The sequence below is a fragment of the Nilaparvata lugens genome, chromosome 11 (genome assembly GCF_014356525.2).
Source record: "Nilaparvata lugens isolate BPH chromosome 11, ASM1435652v1, whole genome shotgun sequence".
In the NCBI taxonomy this organism is placed as follows: domain Eukaryota; kingdom Metazoa; phylum Arthropoda; class Insecta; order Hemiptera; family Delphacidae; genus Nilaparvata; species Nilaparvata lugens.
In genome coordinates this window covers 26,023,241-26,041,869 of record NC_052514.1, presented here as the reverse complement: position 1 = coordinate 26,041,869, position 18,629 = coordinate 26,023,241, and the positions used below count along the sequence as shown (strand labels likewise).

Below are 18,629 nucleotides of genomic sequence, written 5' to 3'. Positions count from 1 at the left end.
GCCTCTCTTGTCAATGACGTCTATCACATGATGTAATGCAACATGAATAGGAGTACTGACAGTCCGTCACCTTGCTTTACGCCAGTATTGAATTCAAACTTCCTACTGTTTCCAGATCCAACTTTTATAATGGCCTTAGTCTTGCTCATTGACATTTTGGCAAGCATGATTAAATTCGGTAAGCCATAATGCTCTAGTAATTTCCATAACTCACCCCTTACTATACTATAAAAGGCTTGTTTAAAATCGATGAATAAAATGTGTAGGTCGAGATAATGCTCATAGAGCTTCTCTGTGATCTGCCTTATAGTAAAGATTTGGTCTGCTGTCGCTGTTTCAGGATGGAGACCACACTGATACTCTCCAATGATTCGTTCCACATAATATATATCGTCATTCTTTTGTTGATAACACTTGAAAGGATTTCATAAACTACACTTAGCAGAGTTATCCCATGGTAGTTGGAGCATTCTAGTTTATCTCCTTTCTTATAAATGGGACATATGAGGCCTGTGTTCCAGCATTGCGGCATGACTTCTTTCCTCCAAATCATACATATTAGCTCGTGTATGTTCCGCACTGTGAAATTACCAGCGTATTTTATCATTTCAGGAGGAATATTATCTTCCCCAGCTGCTTTGCCATTTTTGAGCTGCTTAACAAATGAGCTGCCTTTATTTCCTCATATGTTGGCTCTGGTACATCATCCGTGTTGATTGGTGGCTCCTCATCCTCGTTTCAACCACCATCATCTTCATTGGCCTCTGCTGATGTTAGCAGCTCTTCAATGTGCTCTGCCTACTTCTTCATTACATTGTCCTCTTCACTTAGCACTCTATTTCTCCTAATTGATTCTTCATTGACTCTTTTACATGTTTTATTGGCTATCGCGCGTTTCTGCTTGTACTCCTCACAGTTCACAGTTGCGTATAGTCTCCTTTTGAATCATCCGATCTCTTGCCTCATCCTTCTCTCTTATTACTTCTCTGCACTCATCGTCAAAACATTCCTCATTTCCCACCAATCTCTTTTCACCGGTCGCTTCATCTGCTGCTTCTTTCAAGCCGGTGGCTAGTTTGGACCTTGCTTCTTCAACCCATCTAAGCCTAACATGTTTCTGGTTTTAATCTGAACAAGTCTAATTCAGTCATTTCGAGTCTGTTGTTTTTCAATTTTTCGAGATCCCATCTCTTACATGCGACTTTATGTATTTTCATCATTGACAGTCTCTGCCTAACCATTGCTTTGACAATGAAGTGATCTGAGTCACAGTTAGGACCTCTACAACTTCTTACATCAATAATTGATTACGTATTCCGAGAGACCACAAGTGCATGGTCAATTTGATTCACTGTTATCAAGTATGATGATTTCCAATTGCCGAGATGGATTTCTTTTTGTGTGGGAATTGAGTGCTTCTTATCTGCATCTTGTTTCTCATCGCGAACTGGCTGAGTAAAAATCCATTTTCACGAATTGAATTGCAATAAACTATATCTATATTTAAATTATAGTTAGAATCGTACTTAAAATTCAGCTACTTTCTATTAATATGTACTTACATATTTCTTTAGAATATGTTGAGCCCATGTATGAGGTAGCAGGTAGACAAACAATTGAGGTGATAACCATTGATAAGTGAGCTTCCTTTATTCTTCTTCCTCTTCTCCTTATTCATCTTCTGTGTTCCATCCCGCAACCAATCTACGAACTGCGCTTCGCGGTAAGAATGCTTATGGCCACTCACGTACAAAGTGAACTTTAGTGATACCATCACTCGCTTTTATTGCTCTCACTACGTCGAGTAATTACACTCTCCTGTAATCATCTGAATTATACAACAAGCGATCCAATGTGGTAAATCACACCATTATGATCTGTCATTTAGGCTACAGTTCATCCTATGACACTCACCTTGGTGTGAATAACAGGAAGCAGAATAAAGCTCTGGAAATAATGTGGGGTTTATTTTTAAAAATTCATAACAGATCCCAGTAGAAAACTGTCGTATTTTACTACGGTGTTGTACTGGAGATCGCGATCAATTTTTCGAAAAAATTGATACATAATATTATTTCCAGAATTCCTCTAATCACAAGCTATATAACACTTTTCCAGTGTTATCACAACATATTAGCATAGTTAATAGGATGCAAAATCCTATACTATAATTCCATTTCAATTGAAGATGGCAGATGTAATGGTTATCAGAGAGAGTAATAACGTTATTAATCCTACTTAATAGAGACGATGAGGTTCGGAACAGGCAATGAAGAAGAAGAAGAAGACTCCTACTTTGTTAGAGTGAGAATGGGACAAATGTGACAAGCAGTGATAACGTCACGACTTACACATACACACGTGTGTTTAGGAGCCATGGTCTGCTTCCATTTGACCGCGGGGCGGAGTTCGTATATGTCCGCCCGCAATCTCATAGTATAAAAAATAATGCTTTACGCATATTTATGTGGTCGCTGGATTCATTCCACAATGAGTAGCCTATATGGGGGTTGACTTTCTGACCCGCAATTACGTTTTTTCTATTGAAAAGGTTTAAACTATACAACAATATATCTTGAGACTACAATATATTTTCTCTGATTGATGTTCAAAACAATTTCTTCTTCAACAGTTGAAAAAAATTACCTAGAATACATTGTATTCCAGATACACTAGGTATATTGGTTGAAACAGTCTTTTCTTGAACGCAGTCAATTCTGGCTTTCTTTCTCCCAGTTAGAGAGATGATATTGCACTGTATTTATATCAGCATCTATTATTTGAAACAGTATTATATCATAACTTGAACACGCAGCTCTCCCGATTGTGCGGCATTCAACAATCTTTCCTCGATTCTTCCCTAGAGTCGTGTAGGCCTATTAAATTCAGTGGCGTTCTACCTTCCACCGTTCTAGGACAAGAGTGAAACTTACAGAGCTAACAGTGTCAATATTTGTGTAAATTATCAGAAAGGTGGACTGGTAACATAGTAACTGGTAACTGGTAACATGCAGGTGAATGCACTCAACTCACGCACGCGTAAATGCGCCAGCGAGCACCACACGTGGTCACACACAGTAGGCCTACTACAGCTAGATAAATTCCATTCTGTTCAACAGGAAGCTTGCCTATTATAGGACAACTTTTTCAACATCACACTCACATATTCCAATATGCTTCTTATCAGGAATAAATGCCAATATTGTTTGAATAAATATAAGTAATTAATAGCTTACTGTGCTGAGTTTAATTTAAATGAAATATCTTTGGTACCGATAATGTCACGTACCGTACACTTCACTCATACAAGCATAGCCTAACAATGATTGAAACAACGATTATTTGTGTCGTGTATGTAAACGCATTTACTTACCACCAAAGGCAGTAGAATAATCATTTTAGTATGTGAGCTTATATATTGTCATTGATACTATTGATAGTACATTATAAAAGTGAAATAAAAGCGATATTGTCTGTTCAACATAATTTATTTGAGCCAAACTTCAGTTTCAATTTCAATTCCCCAACTCACCATCTTCAGTGTTCTGTTTTTTTCTCTTTTTCGGTCTAACCAAAAAAGACAACTGAAGATGGTGCCTTAGTGCATCGAAACTTACGTTTGGCTCAAATAAATTATGTGGAACTGACAATGTCATTTTTATTTCACTTTAAAATATGGAGAAATTCCACAATACCTTTGTTCATAGTGTAAATGAGAATACACTCTCTACCAATTGAGAATATACTCGCTTGGTAGAAGTAGGCTGCTGTATATTTTTTACATTCTCGGAAAAGAATATTCAATCTATTGTCTGTCTTCTTCTTGTCTTGTCTTCTATCTTCTATAACCGTTGTACCGTTGACTAAACTTCACATGTTTATCTTGAAGCATAGCAATAATTCTTCATGAATGAAGAATTATTATGTTGAAACATGTTGTGATAAAATCATTCAAAAAAGGGTACTGTCATTTTTATTCTTATTTCTATTTATTCTTCATGAACTTTTAAAAGTATGAATGTGGTATATTTTATTCTGTTGAATGGAAACGTGCTCTGAATTATAATTATAAGTACTGGGAACTGGAAACTTTCTAAAATGCTTCATTTATTGACAAAGTATTCAGTACAGTATTGTACGTCAGCTTGAAGAATTCGTTTATCACTTTGTGAATGTTAATAATGAGTAGTGTTGTGAACTATTCTACCAGAAATGAAAGCATTATGGTCAAAAATTTGAAATCGTAAGTGAAAAATTGAGTTGATTGAATGAATATCTACAGAACTGTCAAAAATTCCGAACATATTTCATTTGAATCTTTTTAAATCTGTCGATATTCTATGAGAATTTTAAATTCCAATTATTTTATTTATTTTTTCTCTGTCATGTAACCAATGTCAGAGGTATTTTATTAAACATGGAAAAACTCATTTACAATATGGAAAAAAGTCCTTTACATACTTGCATTAATTTCCTTAAAATATCGTGTAGCATCCCACTATAGAGTCTATGTGTCGGGATGCATATCCCGAATATATATTCCATTTATGAATAAATTCCATTCTTATCCATAATATCTGTGATTGCTCATCAAATATTTAGCACTCTATAATAATAAATTCGAATGTTTCCTTCATCACCATCCATAACTTGCTCTCCTCCTTTCCCTCCACCTCATTCTCGTCCGTCACCATACCCTCTATAATTCGTACCCTCCATATTTTGTAGTAAACACTGGGCCGGTCAACTACGAATTATAGTGGTTCTACTTTAGTAATAGACAGAAAACTGAAGTTTCAATTATACAAATGAGCTCTAGGCTTGTTCGTGGATAAAGGGAGGTAGCTTATCATATTCATCTACAGATTACAGATCCAATTATACAATACTTGTTTACAATTCTGAGAGATGATTTTACCGCGGGAGGTGATCTTGAAGCTTGTGGTGGCCTGGTCCCTTCCAGCTGAGAGAACGAAAAGCATCTACTCCGAGCAGGGTTTCTAGAACAGCAGGGTGAACCATTTATCCAAATAATAAAGATAAGCCTAGTGTGTATTGGAATTAAATAAAAACTATCAAATTTTATTTCTTTACATATGGAAATTACTGAGATATTTCAATTATTCAAATGCCGATGAATTAATTATTATTATTATTAAACGAAAATCCAAATTAAATGCTGTAATTCACCCGAAGACTTCTGCCACTGCAAATATTGACAACAGGGTAAACAGCTAGATAGAAATTCGATGAGGGCTACTATTCACAAAATTATTTGTGATAGAGGGATCAAGAATGCTTGACCGGCAATTAGGAGGTACTGGGCTCAACTTCCGGGCTGACAAATGATTTTCGTAGTTCATTACAGCATTCAATTTGGATTTTCTATTAATAATAATAATTTTATTTATTCATTCATTCACATAACAAGTGACACCGATGTGATAAAATTGGTAGATAAAATAATAAGGCAATCCTTGTGCTGTTTTTCTTCTAAATTTAGGTGATGACACAGTCCAAAACTAGTTAGAATTATCAAGGTTAGTCTTTTACGTACAATGCCTATACAATTTTAGTTTGAAATAACCATGAAAACTAAGAATTTTGAATTAAGATGGCTTGAAACCACTTGAAGCCATACTACTATATGATATTGAGTATTATCAAATACCCTTTTTATGTTTTATTGATTCGCCACAACATGAAAATGGAATAAGTTACAGTATTCGCAAAATGGATACATCCCACTTATTCAGTATTCACAAAAGTATGTTATACAGTATTCACAAAATGGTTACAGTCCCATTTGAAAATGGCTAATACTGTATTAGTTGAAAAACTAGTAGTTGTGGTAAATTAATAAAACAGAAAATGGTACTTCAGTATTTTTATTTCATTCCAACAACTGTAGTAGCCCTTTAAGGAAAAGTGAAATAGCAGTGTATAAAATACTTTGAATTGAAGATACAATATCCGATATTGAAGAAATTTAAGATTGAACCTACCTTGATCTATTTATCTACCTACGTACTTCTGCTTTGTCTTACTGCTGATTTGTCAGATATTATTGAAATTTGCAACTCTAGTGTCGTTTAATATATGAATGATTTTTACAATGTTATGTATTATTCAGGAAATAATTGTAGGCTCAGGAGATGGAGCTCTCTTTTTTATCGAGGTAGTTGATTGGCCAATGAATTAGCGTCTCGTAAATAGGTAAATGGGCCTGATTTACACAACTTCTGTCATGTTGTGACCCCTCATCAAAAACAATAGCAAGACAGATGCACTAGTGTAATTAAGATTCCAAAATAACAGCCTCTATTTTCTACAATTAATGTCTAACAAAATTTCCATCATAACAAATTGGAGTCACTTCAGCTGAATAACTTCCATCATTTTCCAGAAGGTTCCAAATTTTTCGTCTATTTATGGCGGAAAAATGCTAATTATTGTAGGTATAACGAATATGGTGTACCTCCTTTGTGTTTGTTACATTATTAACTAGTCAGGAAACATAAAATACAATGAACTGTCTAGCAGGCATCTTTTGTTTTACTAGGCTAGTCGAACGGACTTGCACACGCAAGCGTGTGTGCATACACTGCTAAGACGAGAGCACTCATGGGCAATAAGTTTAAATGAAATGGTTTCAATAAAGGGCAAACCAGTTGAAAAAATGATTTTTATCATAGTTCATTCCTAACTTCACTCAAAGAACCGGCAAATGAAAAGAACGCAGCTACAAACATTCGGATGAATAATGATCAAAGTAGGTAAACAGTTTAGAAATAATACGAAATCATCGTTCGATGACATTAATTTTGATGAAATTGTCTCTAATTTGAATCTTAAAGTGATTTTTGGAGGTATTATCTTATACTTAGATTTATTAAAAACGTATTAACTATAGGATGGTAGATCTGATGAATCAGAGAGATTAATTATTGACTAATATAATCATCACGTGCTAACAGCCGATTTTCGCGTTCAAGTTTAAATTTCAAGCAGGGGTGCACATTGACGCACAACCACCCTTAATTCGAAAAAAATAAAGTCTCTAGCACTTTCCAAAATAAATTGGAACAAAGCCATTACCTTTTTTGGGATGCTACAAATTTGATTGAGACTACATTATATTGTGTTTTTAGTTTTTATCTCATTATAAAACCTACTTAGGGGGGCTCTAATTTTCTTGTGTAAATTAAATTTTTCTCAATGTCCTTAGAAATAATTTTTATCAATACACTGACAACAGTTGGGAGTTGGGAGTTGGGACACACTTTTAGGCCTGAATGCTCTGGCCTGAATGCTCTGCTCTCTATCTAGACGTGTAAATCCATCTTGTTATCGTGAGATTCATTCTAAACTGTCAGCATGAATTGAATAGGAATCATTGATGCCATTCATAAGGAGTGCTGACTGTTTAAAGTGGATCCCACTATAGATAATGAGTCGGACAAACCAGCACTTCCTCTCTTGGATTTCGATGCAGATGCACATCGAAAATGTTTCGTAATGCGCATGCGTGCCGGTGTCGGTGCATGTGCGTGCGAGTGTTAATGAGCCTCTTTTTGTCGCGTATTATCAATATCGAGTGTGTGAATGATGTTTCCGGACCCCAAGTTAATTTGGGATTATTATTCTACTAGACTCTATTTTGTTCTAGTTCCGACTAGTAAGATCCACTTCATACTGTCAGCATTCCATATTAATAGATGTGGCGCTTTCCGTTCAATCAATGCTGCCGGTATGAAGTGAATCTCACTATGGTATGATTCATATCGAACTTTCAGTATTGCTAATAAAATAGCCTCAACATAACACATCCAAGCAATTCTGCCAGATCAAAGTGAATATCGTCACTAAAGCTCTCCACCCACCCCTCTTGTTTAGGACAAAGCTAGCTCATTGCATAGGGGGGAAGTTCACCTATCCTAGACATGTGAGTCGTGAGGAGACAGTCTACGAAGCTTTGTTTTGCTTCCTAGAAGAGATAGACGTGAATAGGGAAATAGTAGAGGGGAATGGATTAATTAATTAATTATCCTCAACGATGGGATTCAATTAAAGCGGTATTAATTTGTACGAGATACTGTACCTGCAATCTGCAATTACCCCTCAGATCTGGCTAATCATGAACTGTTCGTTCTATCTTGAAAAAAGCTTGATTAGTGCTTTAGTGGCATGGTTTGTGCTCTGAATGTCAGGGATCATACTCCTCGAAAGTATCAAACGAAAAGCTGGGAATGCCAAATGTCAGAATGGTATAAGTTATATAATTGAAATTGAAATTATCTTTATTCTTCTTCTTAGAAAGTACAAACAACATACGAGATATACAAAACTTGAAGAATGTTCCTCACATGGACAAAGCCTGTGTGCGAGGAACGAGTTTTCTACAATTCCATATACTCAAATATACAATGATAGATATGACAATGATACAATACAATTGAAAAAACAAAACAATTTCAACCAATAAAAAGCACTAAAGAATAACATATTACCAAAATAAAAGAAGCAGATCAATTAGTATTATTAATTACAAGATATATTACTTACAAACGTAAAATGATAATACAACAAGAAATCTAAAATCATTCAATGTAGAATAATTCAGAGATTTGGAACATAATCTCAATGATTTCGTATTTTCTCAGTTAACTTCTGGTTACATAGAATAAGTGAACTGTATCCAGAAATTAGCTTTTCTAAAATATAATATTAATTTTAAGGTATTTACATCTCCATTATGAGATCATGTAGGATTCTGTTATCCAAGGATGGAGGATTCAAGCACTTTTAGTATATTTTTCTTTCAAATTGTGAAATTTCGCAAGCCGCTTGTAGAGCGCAGTAATATATAGATAAACAAAAATTGATAACTGATTCTTGAATTAGGCTACTAAAAAGCTAAATTCGTGTTTCATGTCAATCTTGGTTTTTCAAGCCTATACTGTATCTTAATTATTAATGTACCCAGATTCATCACGTGATACGAGTCTCCTGAATTTCTAGATAATCATCATCATCATCTGTCTTTTCAACTCATCTTCTAACAGCATATAAATCTCTGAAACAAATAAAATCACATTGTCAATTTCGTTCAAACTAAGAACACTGAAATAATATTTTCAGCTAAAATTCTCATCCAGTCCATACTTTTAAGGTTTCCCATATCCCATTCATGTTTCCACTAGCGCACTACTCCAAATGGCATTGAATCAACGTTTCGCCATTAAAAGAGTCATAAAATGAGCTGTTCCACCATATAATAAATCATCAACTTAAGCGGAGGAATCAAATTAACATCTCTCCAAGTTTTCCTGCAAGTGGCCGACAAAGACATTTTTCAAAAATTAAATGGTCATCCACTATCTCACATGATAGCTTTTATGCAGTAGATACTGTAGAACTGTGTCCTGTATAGATAGTTTGGAAACTACATAGGTGGGGTGGATATAGATAGCCTTCACTACTTGAACAACTCTTCATATTCAACTCATCAAAAGCAACTCCACCAAATTTAACAGCTCTAAAACTATTCAAATTCAGAAGTGACTTTATAGTGTTGTCCACTTTTATTATTATGATACTTCGACCTTTAGAAATTTTTAGAGCTAGTCCTTCTGGTAACTCACGTCTACAGTAACATAGTTGGATGAAATACGAGTATTTGTGACTCGTATTTGACTGAAAGTAAAATTGAAAACTTGGCAAGTTCTAATAATAATTGCCATCCATCTATCAATGAATCACTACCTACATTTGGGTTTCCTAAAATCAGTCTCATTGGAAATTAATTTTAAATATATTATATATTTTTTTTAAATAAGCAAATATATTTTTTCATCCACTATACATTCGCATCCGCAATTATGGACAATGAAGCGCTCCAGCTCCTACTCTTTACTTTATTAGAACTGTTATTGTGATGATTTTTAAACTAACACAATGATTTTAAATAAAGTAACAATTATTGTTCTATACTGAAAATTTTGAATTCTCTATGAAAGTTTGTAGTGTAATACTGTACCTAATTTGGGTAGTATATTATGAAGATGAATGTAATGAGGTTTCTTTTTCTTCATCCATTTCTTCTTCGTCCACCTCTTCTTCTTTGTCCTCCTCTTCTTCTTATCCTTATTCTCATTCTTCTCCTTCTTTTCCTTCTCCTCCTTCTTCCCCTTCTTCTCCTACTCCTTCTTCTTCTTCTCATTCTCAACCTTCTCCTTTTTCTTCTCATTATTCTCCTTCTTCTTCTCCTTCTCCTCCTTCTTCTTCTCCTTCTCCTTCTCCTTCTTCTTCTCATTCTTCTCCTTCTCCTTCTTCTTCTCCTTCTCCTTCTTCTTCTCTTCCTTCTCCTCCTTCTTTTCCCATTCCTTCTCCTTCTTCTCATTATTCTCCTTCTGCTATTCTATTCAAGCTAAAATGAAATTACTATGAGTAGGAGAATTCAGCAAGAAGCTATTAAACACGCATTAGATTTAAAATTTATTATTCATCATGAACCAAAACCTGTAGAGCCTTATATGAATAATTTAATATGATTTGTGTTTATTATATTTCCAATGTAGAAATGGATTAATAAATATTAGCGAATCCAAAAGCATTTATTTGAGTGGTTTCAAATTGATTCATGTGTCTCAACCAACAATATCGATATGTTACCGCATAGAATAATTGATTGACTCTTCTGAGATATTATTGAAACCTTGTTTTCAATTTCTATCTTTGGATTATTTTGTCAAATATTTCATTTTTAAGCCTCTCTTATAATTGGTGTTTTTTCAGGATCTCCTGGAGGCACGAGTGGAAGTGTAGGGGACGAGGGTGTGGGAGCTGAGAAGAGGAGAGGCAAATGCAAGTGGTTCAACGTGGCCAAGGGGTGGGGGTTCATCACTCCCGACGACGGTGGACAGGATATATTCGTTCATCAGGTCAGTCAACTAGAAAACTAGTGAATCAAAACTGTTTTCATAAAAAAACAATAGTTCAATATTTGTCACAAGGAACAAGTCAACTTGTTGAGAGCTTATTTTCCTAAACAATATAGACTTTTAAAGAATGCTCTAGGATATCTAATACTTTTTTACTTTCTTTGTTGATAGAAAGAGTTGATTTTTTGTTTATCTTGCCGATTAGATTATATTTTAATATGATGATATAATAAAGGGAAATTCACGAATCACATCAACTACTGGATTGATTGCATATAATTCTTAATTCACTGAGGAGAGGATGGTTGTATGCTTATTTTTAATTCTTCAAGATTCCAGTAGGTCAAGTTCTCAGTTTGTCAAGTTTTTAATTAGACCCTTGCAGAGCACGGTTTACCTGCTAGTCTTTTAATATGATTACTGTACAGGTAACAATAATGCATATGAATTTATCAGTTCCAGATTCATTGAATCGAATAATAAAAAGTAGTGGTTGTGTGTTGTATTGGTGGAGGATAATGTTAGTCAAGAATGGAAATGGAATTAAAAAATTAAAGTTTGGAACTCAACAGTTACCGTAGTCCAATTATTAGTTCTGACAAATGTTAAGTGTTCTACTCGATATGAATGAATCAGAGGATAAAATAGACTGAATAATAAACTATCAAATTAAGAAGATATAAACTTTCGAATTACATTTATGAATGTAAATCTTTGATAGTATTTTCTTATCTAGTATCTTCGACTAGTTGTTGATAATATTTTAAAGAATATGCCTACTTTGAATGGTTTTTCTTTCCTAATAGAATGCTTAGATTATTTTAATTGATTGTTCTTATTTAAGTATTCCTATAGGGCATCATGGAAGTTCAATTACAGAGAATCCATATATTGAAGCTGCAAATGACAAAATATTCACAACCAATGAGTTACTGCTTGTTCCCTGGTGAAAGTGAACACACATCCAGTTGAATAGCACAGTGGAGGCTACAGGAAAACCTCAAAACCTGGAAATGTTTTCCACATTTATTTCAATGGAATAAAATCAATTTTATTCATTATGAATTTCAGAGTGTTATCCAGATGCAAGGATTCCGCAGTTTGGGTGACGATGAAGAGGTTGAATTCGAGTGTAAGGCGTCCGACAAAGGACTTGAGGCGACTTTGGTGACCGGACCGGAGGGCTCCAATTGTGTTGGTTCTCACAGACGTCCTGTCAACAAAAAGAGGTTCAAGAAGATACGGTGAGCGATATAATCACTGCAAGTCAAAATAGAGTTCATAGAATTACATGACTATCAATAAGTTAGGGAAATCAACTTTATAAAGCATTAGTGGAGTTTCTCTCTATCGCTCTATAAACAATTCACTCAGATGGGTATGATATTGTTTCTGATAGGGTGAAAACCAGAACTTCAACCATTCACCACACATCCTAATCTGTTTTTACCAAAAAGTATTATAGCCCTTCAAACAGTCGTTCCTGCCTTTTAGTTTATTCATTTATTGATAATTTAATTGATATACCGTACCATTTTAAATCATTGATGGAAGAAAAACATACGAGCTCTAACCATTTCTCACCCAAATTTAGGTACAGTCCGAAATAGTTATTCATTCATTTATTCATGCATTCATAGATAAAATATAATTCTCAACTCATTATAAATGATTGGGAAAGGAACAATCAAAGCTCAAAACTGTTTCTTGCCCAAATTTTGATTGAAAAAGCCCAGAAATAGGTTATGCTTATCACTTCATAATAACTCAATTTCTGTCCAATTTGAGTCCAAAATATGATATATTAACCAAAAATTAAGAATATAAATAAGTTGATAACCGAATCAAATAAGAATATTCCACTAAATCATCACTGATAACTGGGAAATACTGGATTAATTGAATTAATATTGTATTATTAGATCCAGTAGGTAGAATACAGGAGGTCCTGGTTGCCATAACAGACAACATATAGTTTAGGCCTACTTTATTCACTATTTTATTGTCAATTTATGAGTGATGAGTCTTCAACAGACTCAATCTTCAGAAAGACGCAATCATATAAAGTACATGGAAAAGAAACCAACATACACATTTCGGGGTGATTACTGTGTTGCATATCCATACTTTTCCACTATTAATTTAAAACTTGAATTTTATAACTTTTATGAAGTGTTTCCACTTCGTAAGTGTTTTGAAATTCAATTTTCAATTTACACCATTAAGAAGTTTTCCAAATAACCTCTGTATGATTTCAAATACTCGAAGCTACGATATTTATAGCTGTTGTACTGAAATAAATAGACAATTGATTTGTAGACAAATGATTTCTATTCATAGACAATTGATTTGTTTTGTAGCTGCTACAACTGTGGCGAATTCGCCAACCACATTGCCGCCAAGTGCAACCTGGGTCCGCAGCCGAAGAGATGTCACCACTGTAAGTCCGAGGTGCACCTCATCGCCGACTGCCCGACCCGCCAGACCAAGAAGTCATCCATCAACAACACGGAGGGCACCAGTGAGTCGGGGCAGACCGAGAGTGCCTCCAATGACACCAAAAACAACGGTCAAATCAGCCCCGAAACTGAACCGGTTGAATCTTAATGCGCAGCTTCAGCAAACATCAATCAAATACTCGAACTGCAAACTAATTATGTACACTGTACCATAGCTGCGTGGATTTCTTCCCTCATGTAATTATTATAGTGGAATACAGTTGAGCCATTTAACTTCGATGTCATAGAGTACGGTATCATTTTTTATGATTTTATTCTCATAATATTATGTTCATCTTAAATTTTATCTTATTTACTTTTTTGGATGAGTAGCGGTACATTCTTGATGTCTTTACTCGTTGAATATAAAGAAATAGAGAGACTGGAGACTCTCTTTAATAATGTATACTGTATAAAGGTACAAGAATATTTGAATTAATGTTCTATCTTGATTTGATAACACGTTTTTTGGTTTCCAACATTATTGTACAATCCTTAAATTGATTTCCCCACATTACAAAAGGTTTTAAGGTATAAACGTATTTTTCGTACCGTACCTTCATTTTTTCAACAGAACAGGCTACAACTGTCTCCAGTAATAAAATCATTAGAAAAAGAAGTCCACATTTCACTCTCACTGTATCCTCTTCTGTGAGAGTTTACAAATAATTGAAAATTTGAATACAAAGTCTGATATATGATGGTAGATTGCATATTGATACCATTGAAAGTAGATTTAATGATTATCGCATTCACTAGTGTTTTATTATATACGGTAACTCAGGAATTTTATTACGGGTATATTCCACCAAGTTAAGTGTAATTTAGCTGTAATAATTATTATAAGACTGACCTAAAAATTTGTCATTTATTTACAGTTAACATTTTGTTTTGATATGTTTGTACTTATTTTTGTTCAATCAGAGCAGTAGTCTGATTGTTTTATTATTTACTTTTTATTTGCTGGTTATTTTAAAAGGTTGGCAACTCTTGCTTGCCCTCCCACCAGTTTTTTTACTTTCTTGTGTACTTACAACGCAAATAAGATTTTATGACCAACTGGCGAGTACTTAGTGATAAAAATTAAAAGATTTGAGATTTATTTTTATTTGGAGTTTAAAACTACATTTTTGGAGTGGAGATATTACATATTTTTGGAGAAATAATAACAGAATTTTTGGAGAAAATTATACAGAGTTGGCACTACAACAGATTATTTTAAGATGCAATAATTATATGGGCTCTCTTCAATTTCATAATTTTTCTATAGCTTGAATAATCTTTTTAATTTCATGAATTTATAATAACAGGATTTGAAATACCTAGTCGTCTTGAATAACTATGAATGAATCCTTTCATCTTACAATTTCCAACACTCTCTGAAATTCTGCTAACTTTTTTATAAACATAAAAAACGTAAATTTATACAATATAATCACTATCTCTATAATATATTATGAGTAGGCTACTGACTATTCTCCAACGTAGAAACTTTTTCACAGAACACATTCTTGTCTAGTTCTCTTTGTGGTAATAATTGAATTTGGAATGAAGATCTCTCGAAAAATATTTCAGAAGAAAAATTGTAGTAGATTTTTGAGACCTCAATGATTGGACACTCTCTTGGAAATGTTTCGGATTGAAAACTTGAACAATGCAAAGACAACTGAATAATTAAGTAGTTCTGCTATTATTTTCTATGCTTTCTACATTGGAGAATCTTCATAAAATTGCAATTTTTTTCTAGATTATAATTCAATGTGTTTCTTGAGAGATGATTCTATTTAAATGGGAGCCCATCAAAAATTTTCAACCTGAGCTGTGAGAAACAAACTTTAATTTCAAAATAATTAAAGTTGAAGTCCAACAACTGTGAAATTAATGTTTACTTTAAAGATTTTCATATTTACTTATTTTAATGGAAAATTATTTTTAATTCAAATTATTTATACTCTATTTTCATATTTAAACTTATTTATATTTTGTGAAAAAGTAATATCAAGTTCAAAACTATTCACTCCTAGGATGTTGATTCATTCCAGAAGGAAATGGATTTTTTCATTCAAGCGTTCTCATTATTTATTAACTAACTCGCCTCAGTTATACAGCTTTTTTTCTATTTTCAAGTGATCAGAAATCCTTGCAAAACTGAAACTTCTCTTGTAAACATTTTTTGAAAAAAAAATATTTGTTTCAATATTAATTTATTATATCGTGTTTTGGAATATGCAGTAAATTTACAGTAGGCTACTAATTTTTTTTATAAAAATAATCTCATTATATTATATTGGTTCATATATCAAATGTAATACATGTTTTGAAAGATGTGCGAGCTCTTCAACGGTGAAAATTTATTGATTTGAAATTTAGGAATTCCCTTTCCTATCCAGTTGACATGAATGAATCAACAGCCTAAAAAATATTCCATTGATGAGAGTAGCCAAAAACAATATTTCTTCCACTAAGCCAGTTTATCCTAAAAAATTATTTGTAGAATATAAGCCTATAATTTTCTTTTCCTTTCTATAAGTAGTTTTCCCTAATAATATATGTTGTTTCTTTAGTCTTAATTTTTTATTATTGTTTGTTGTATTAATTTATCAACTATTGTAATTTCTCTGTGCTCTTAATCCATGTAAGATGCCAATTATCGAATTGAAAACTTCTACCTCAATTATTGTGTTCAGAATTGTGTGGTGGTCAAATAGTTTTAAAAATAGGTTTAGTTCATATTCCATTAAGAATACATGAGTAATTAGATTATAGTATTTTTCTATTGTAGCTAGAAGGATAGTAATTATAAATTTGGATAAATGATAAGTAAGTCTGATCCAAGTTGAAGATTGGATAGGTTCATCATTATTGTCTAGGATTGATTAATGTGAAGAGATCAAGAGTTGAATACTTTAAAGAGAGAATTTCCTGGTCAATATTCAAATCAAATGTCAAGTGCCTATCAAAGAGATAATCAAACTTAGGATTCTATTTGTAGATCTGTTAATAATATGTCACGGTAAAATGTTCCTCATTCACAAATATACAGATTAGTTTTCATTATTAATCCAAACTAATCGTATCATTCATTCATCAAATTTGATTACAAATATGCAGATTAATATTTACTGTACTCATTGTATCACAACACACACATCATCACATTTTACCTAATTTGTACCATGTTGCTTGAGAAATATGATAATTACCCTTACAGTACACAAACTGAACCTCTTATTCATCTATTGTAAATTGATTTGATTCCTGCTTTGAAACTTTCAATTGATCTACATATTAGGTACATTGGATAATGCTATCAAAATTTGAGGGTAATATTTGTACGGTACCGTATTGACTTTTATCACTTCCAACATTTTTGATACCTAAAAATAAACTATTCATATTATTAGAATACTGATCCATTTCAAATTTGAATTTTATTTGTTTTTTCTTTCAAAGATAATTGTTTCTGGGAAATTTGTATTTTCAGTCTATAATGCCATATTCTACTTTCAATTATTAATTTTGTCAACTTGTAGAATTATTGATATTGCCTTGTTTCATATTTTTATTTATTTTTATAGATAATGTTTGCAGTGAAGAAAGTCCAATCTACTCCCAAGTTATAAGTATGTTTATCCAACTACTTAATTTGTCGATGGAGATCCAACTATAGTAAATTGCGTCGAAATTATTCGATAGTAACCCTTTTCATAAACAATTTATTGCCATGCACAGACATTTGAAAACTGAAATATCTTGAATCTTGAAAACTCTTGAGCACTCAGTAGTAATGCATAATTCATTATTCTGTGCTGTGTTCACAGTATGAATGTATTTCAAATGTTGTTGAAATTGAATTTTACACTTCAGGTCTAGGATTCGAAAGTTCGAAAGTATCCAAACAAATAAAAATCTAAAGAAAGAATTATGTAGCCTAATATCGAATATTTAATTATAAAACAAAATTAAGAAGACTGCATTCAAGTACAAATATATAAGTTGGTCGCTGCGTTTTTATTATTGACGGAAAAGTTATTTCTGAATATGAGAAAGCAATATGGCATAGGTAAGTCTTAAACTATTTGATTTTTTTCGACTCAATTTCCAGATTCATTGTCAATCACTTTTTGCAGGATTATCAATCACAACTTTAGGTTTATAGTGGTTGGTGAAGGACCTTTCATTGTCATATGCAATTGAAACTATTGTGGTTTGATATTGATGATATGATAAGTTTTGTGAATCAAGAAAAGGAAAGTTTACTAAATACAACTATCAAACATTCAATAGTATGTTTTCTCTTCTCAATTTCCTGGCTTTTGTAAAAGTCTAATTATCAGAATATTTGATTAACCAAATAAGGTCCGGACCCAATTAATTCGAATAATTAATCAGAGTTCTACTGTACCTTATTTCAAACAGAACTGAAGCTCATTATTATAATGTATCTCTATTAACTTTTTGGTTATGGCTACTCTTAGTATAAAATTATCAAGAATTAAAAAATCTAAGTAGTCTTCCCTTTTTAAAAATTTTACATGTTGTGAGTGAAAATGTAGAACATTTTTAAAAAGAGTACTTGGATACTTTATTACTTGTATTGTTCTCTATTCGCTTGTTTTCAGAATTACTAGTAGGCCTAGGTACTTTTACTTTTTCTATTTTTTGATTAAGCTGCTCCTGGCCTTATTTCCTTGATTGAACCAGAACATTTAAGCACCAAAACGTGATTTCAATTAATAATCCCGACATATTTGCAAGTTAAAAAGGCAAATATGCAAAATCAACTCACTTCCATTCTATTTCTGTCTGTATAAAATTAGTAGAATTAGTCCAGGCTACGAATGTTAAAAAAACGTATAGAGGGATAGGTTTGGAACACTATGGTATACTGTTTGACCAGGACCTTTCATATATAACTTATATAGGAGGTCCTGGTTTGACCTCGCAGCTCTTAGTTAGGATAGTTAGTGGGTAAACATATCGAAAGTCCCAATCCCTACCCCCCTGTGCCAAGGAGCTGGTAGGTGGTAAGGTTAAGAGGTACAAGTTTTTTTTGAAAAAATATAAATGAAAAATGTATTTGTGTGTGTGTGTGTGTCTATGAGTGTATGTGTGTCTATGTACACGATATCTCATCTCCCAATCAACGGAATGACTTGAAATTTGGAACTTCAGGTCCTTACAATAT

The 18,629-nt window shown here is 33.1% G+C and overlaps 1 protein-coding gene across 1 annotated transcript in view; it reads left to right on the top strand.

The window, feature by feature from the left end:
* LOC111064597 (protein lin-28 homolog) overlaps window positions 1–17,698 on the top strand; it is a 33,176-nt gene extending 15,478 nt beyond the window's left edge. Inside the window, exons 2-4 of the mRNA XM_022352351.2 lie at window positions 10,798–10,943; window positions 12,015–12,187; window positions 13,304–17,698. Of these exons, the coding sequence (XP_022208043.2) occupies window positions 10,798–10,943; window positions 12,015–12,187; window positions 13,304–13,550 (566 nt within the window). The 3' untranslated portion in view covers window positions 13,551–17,698. The remainder of the gene's footprint in view (window positions 1–10,797; window positions 10,944–12,014; window positions 12,188–13,303) is intronic.
* Window positions 17,699–18,629: the final 931 nt, after the last annotated feature.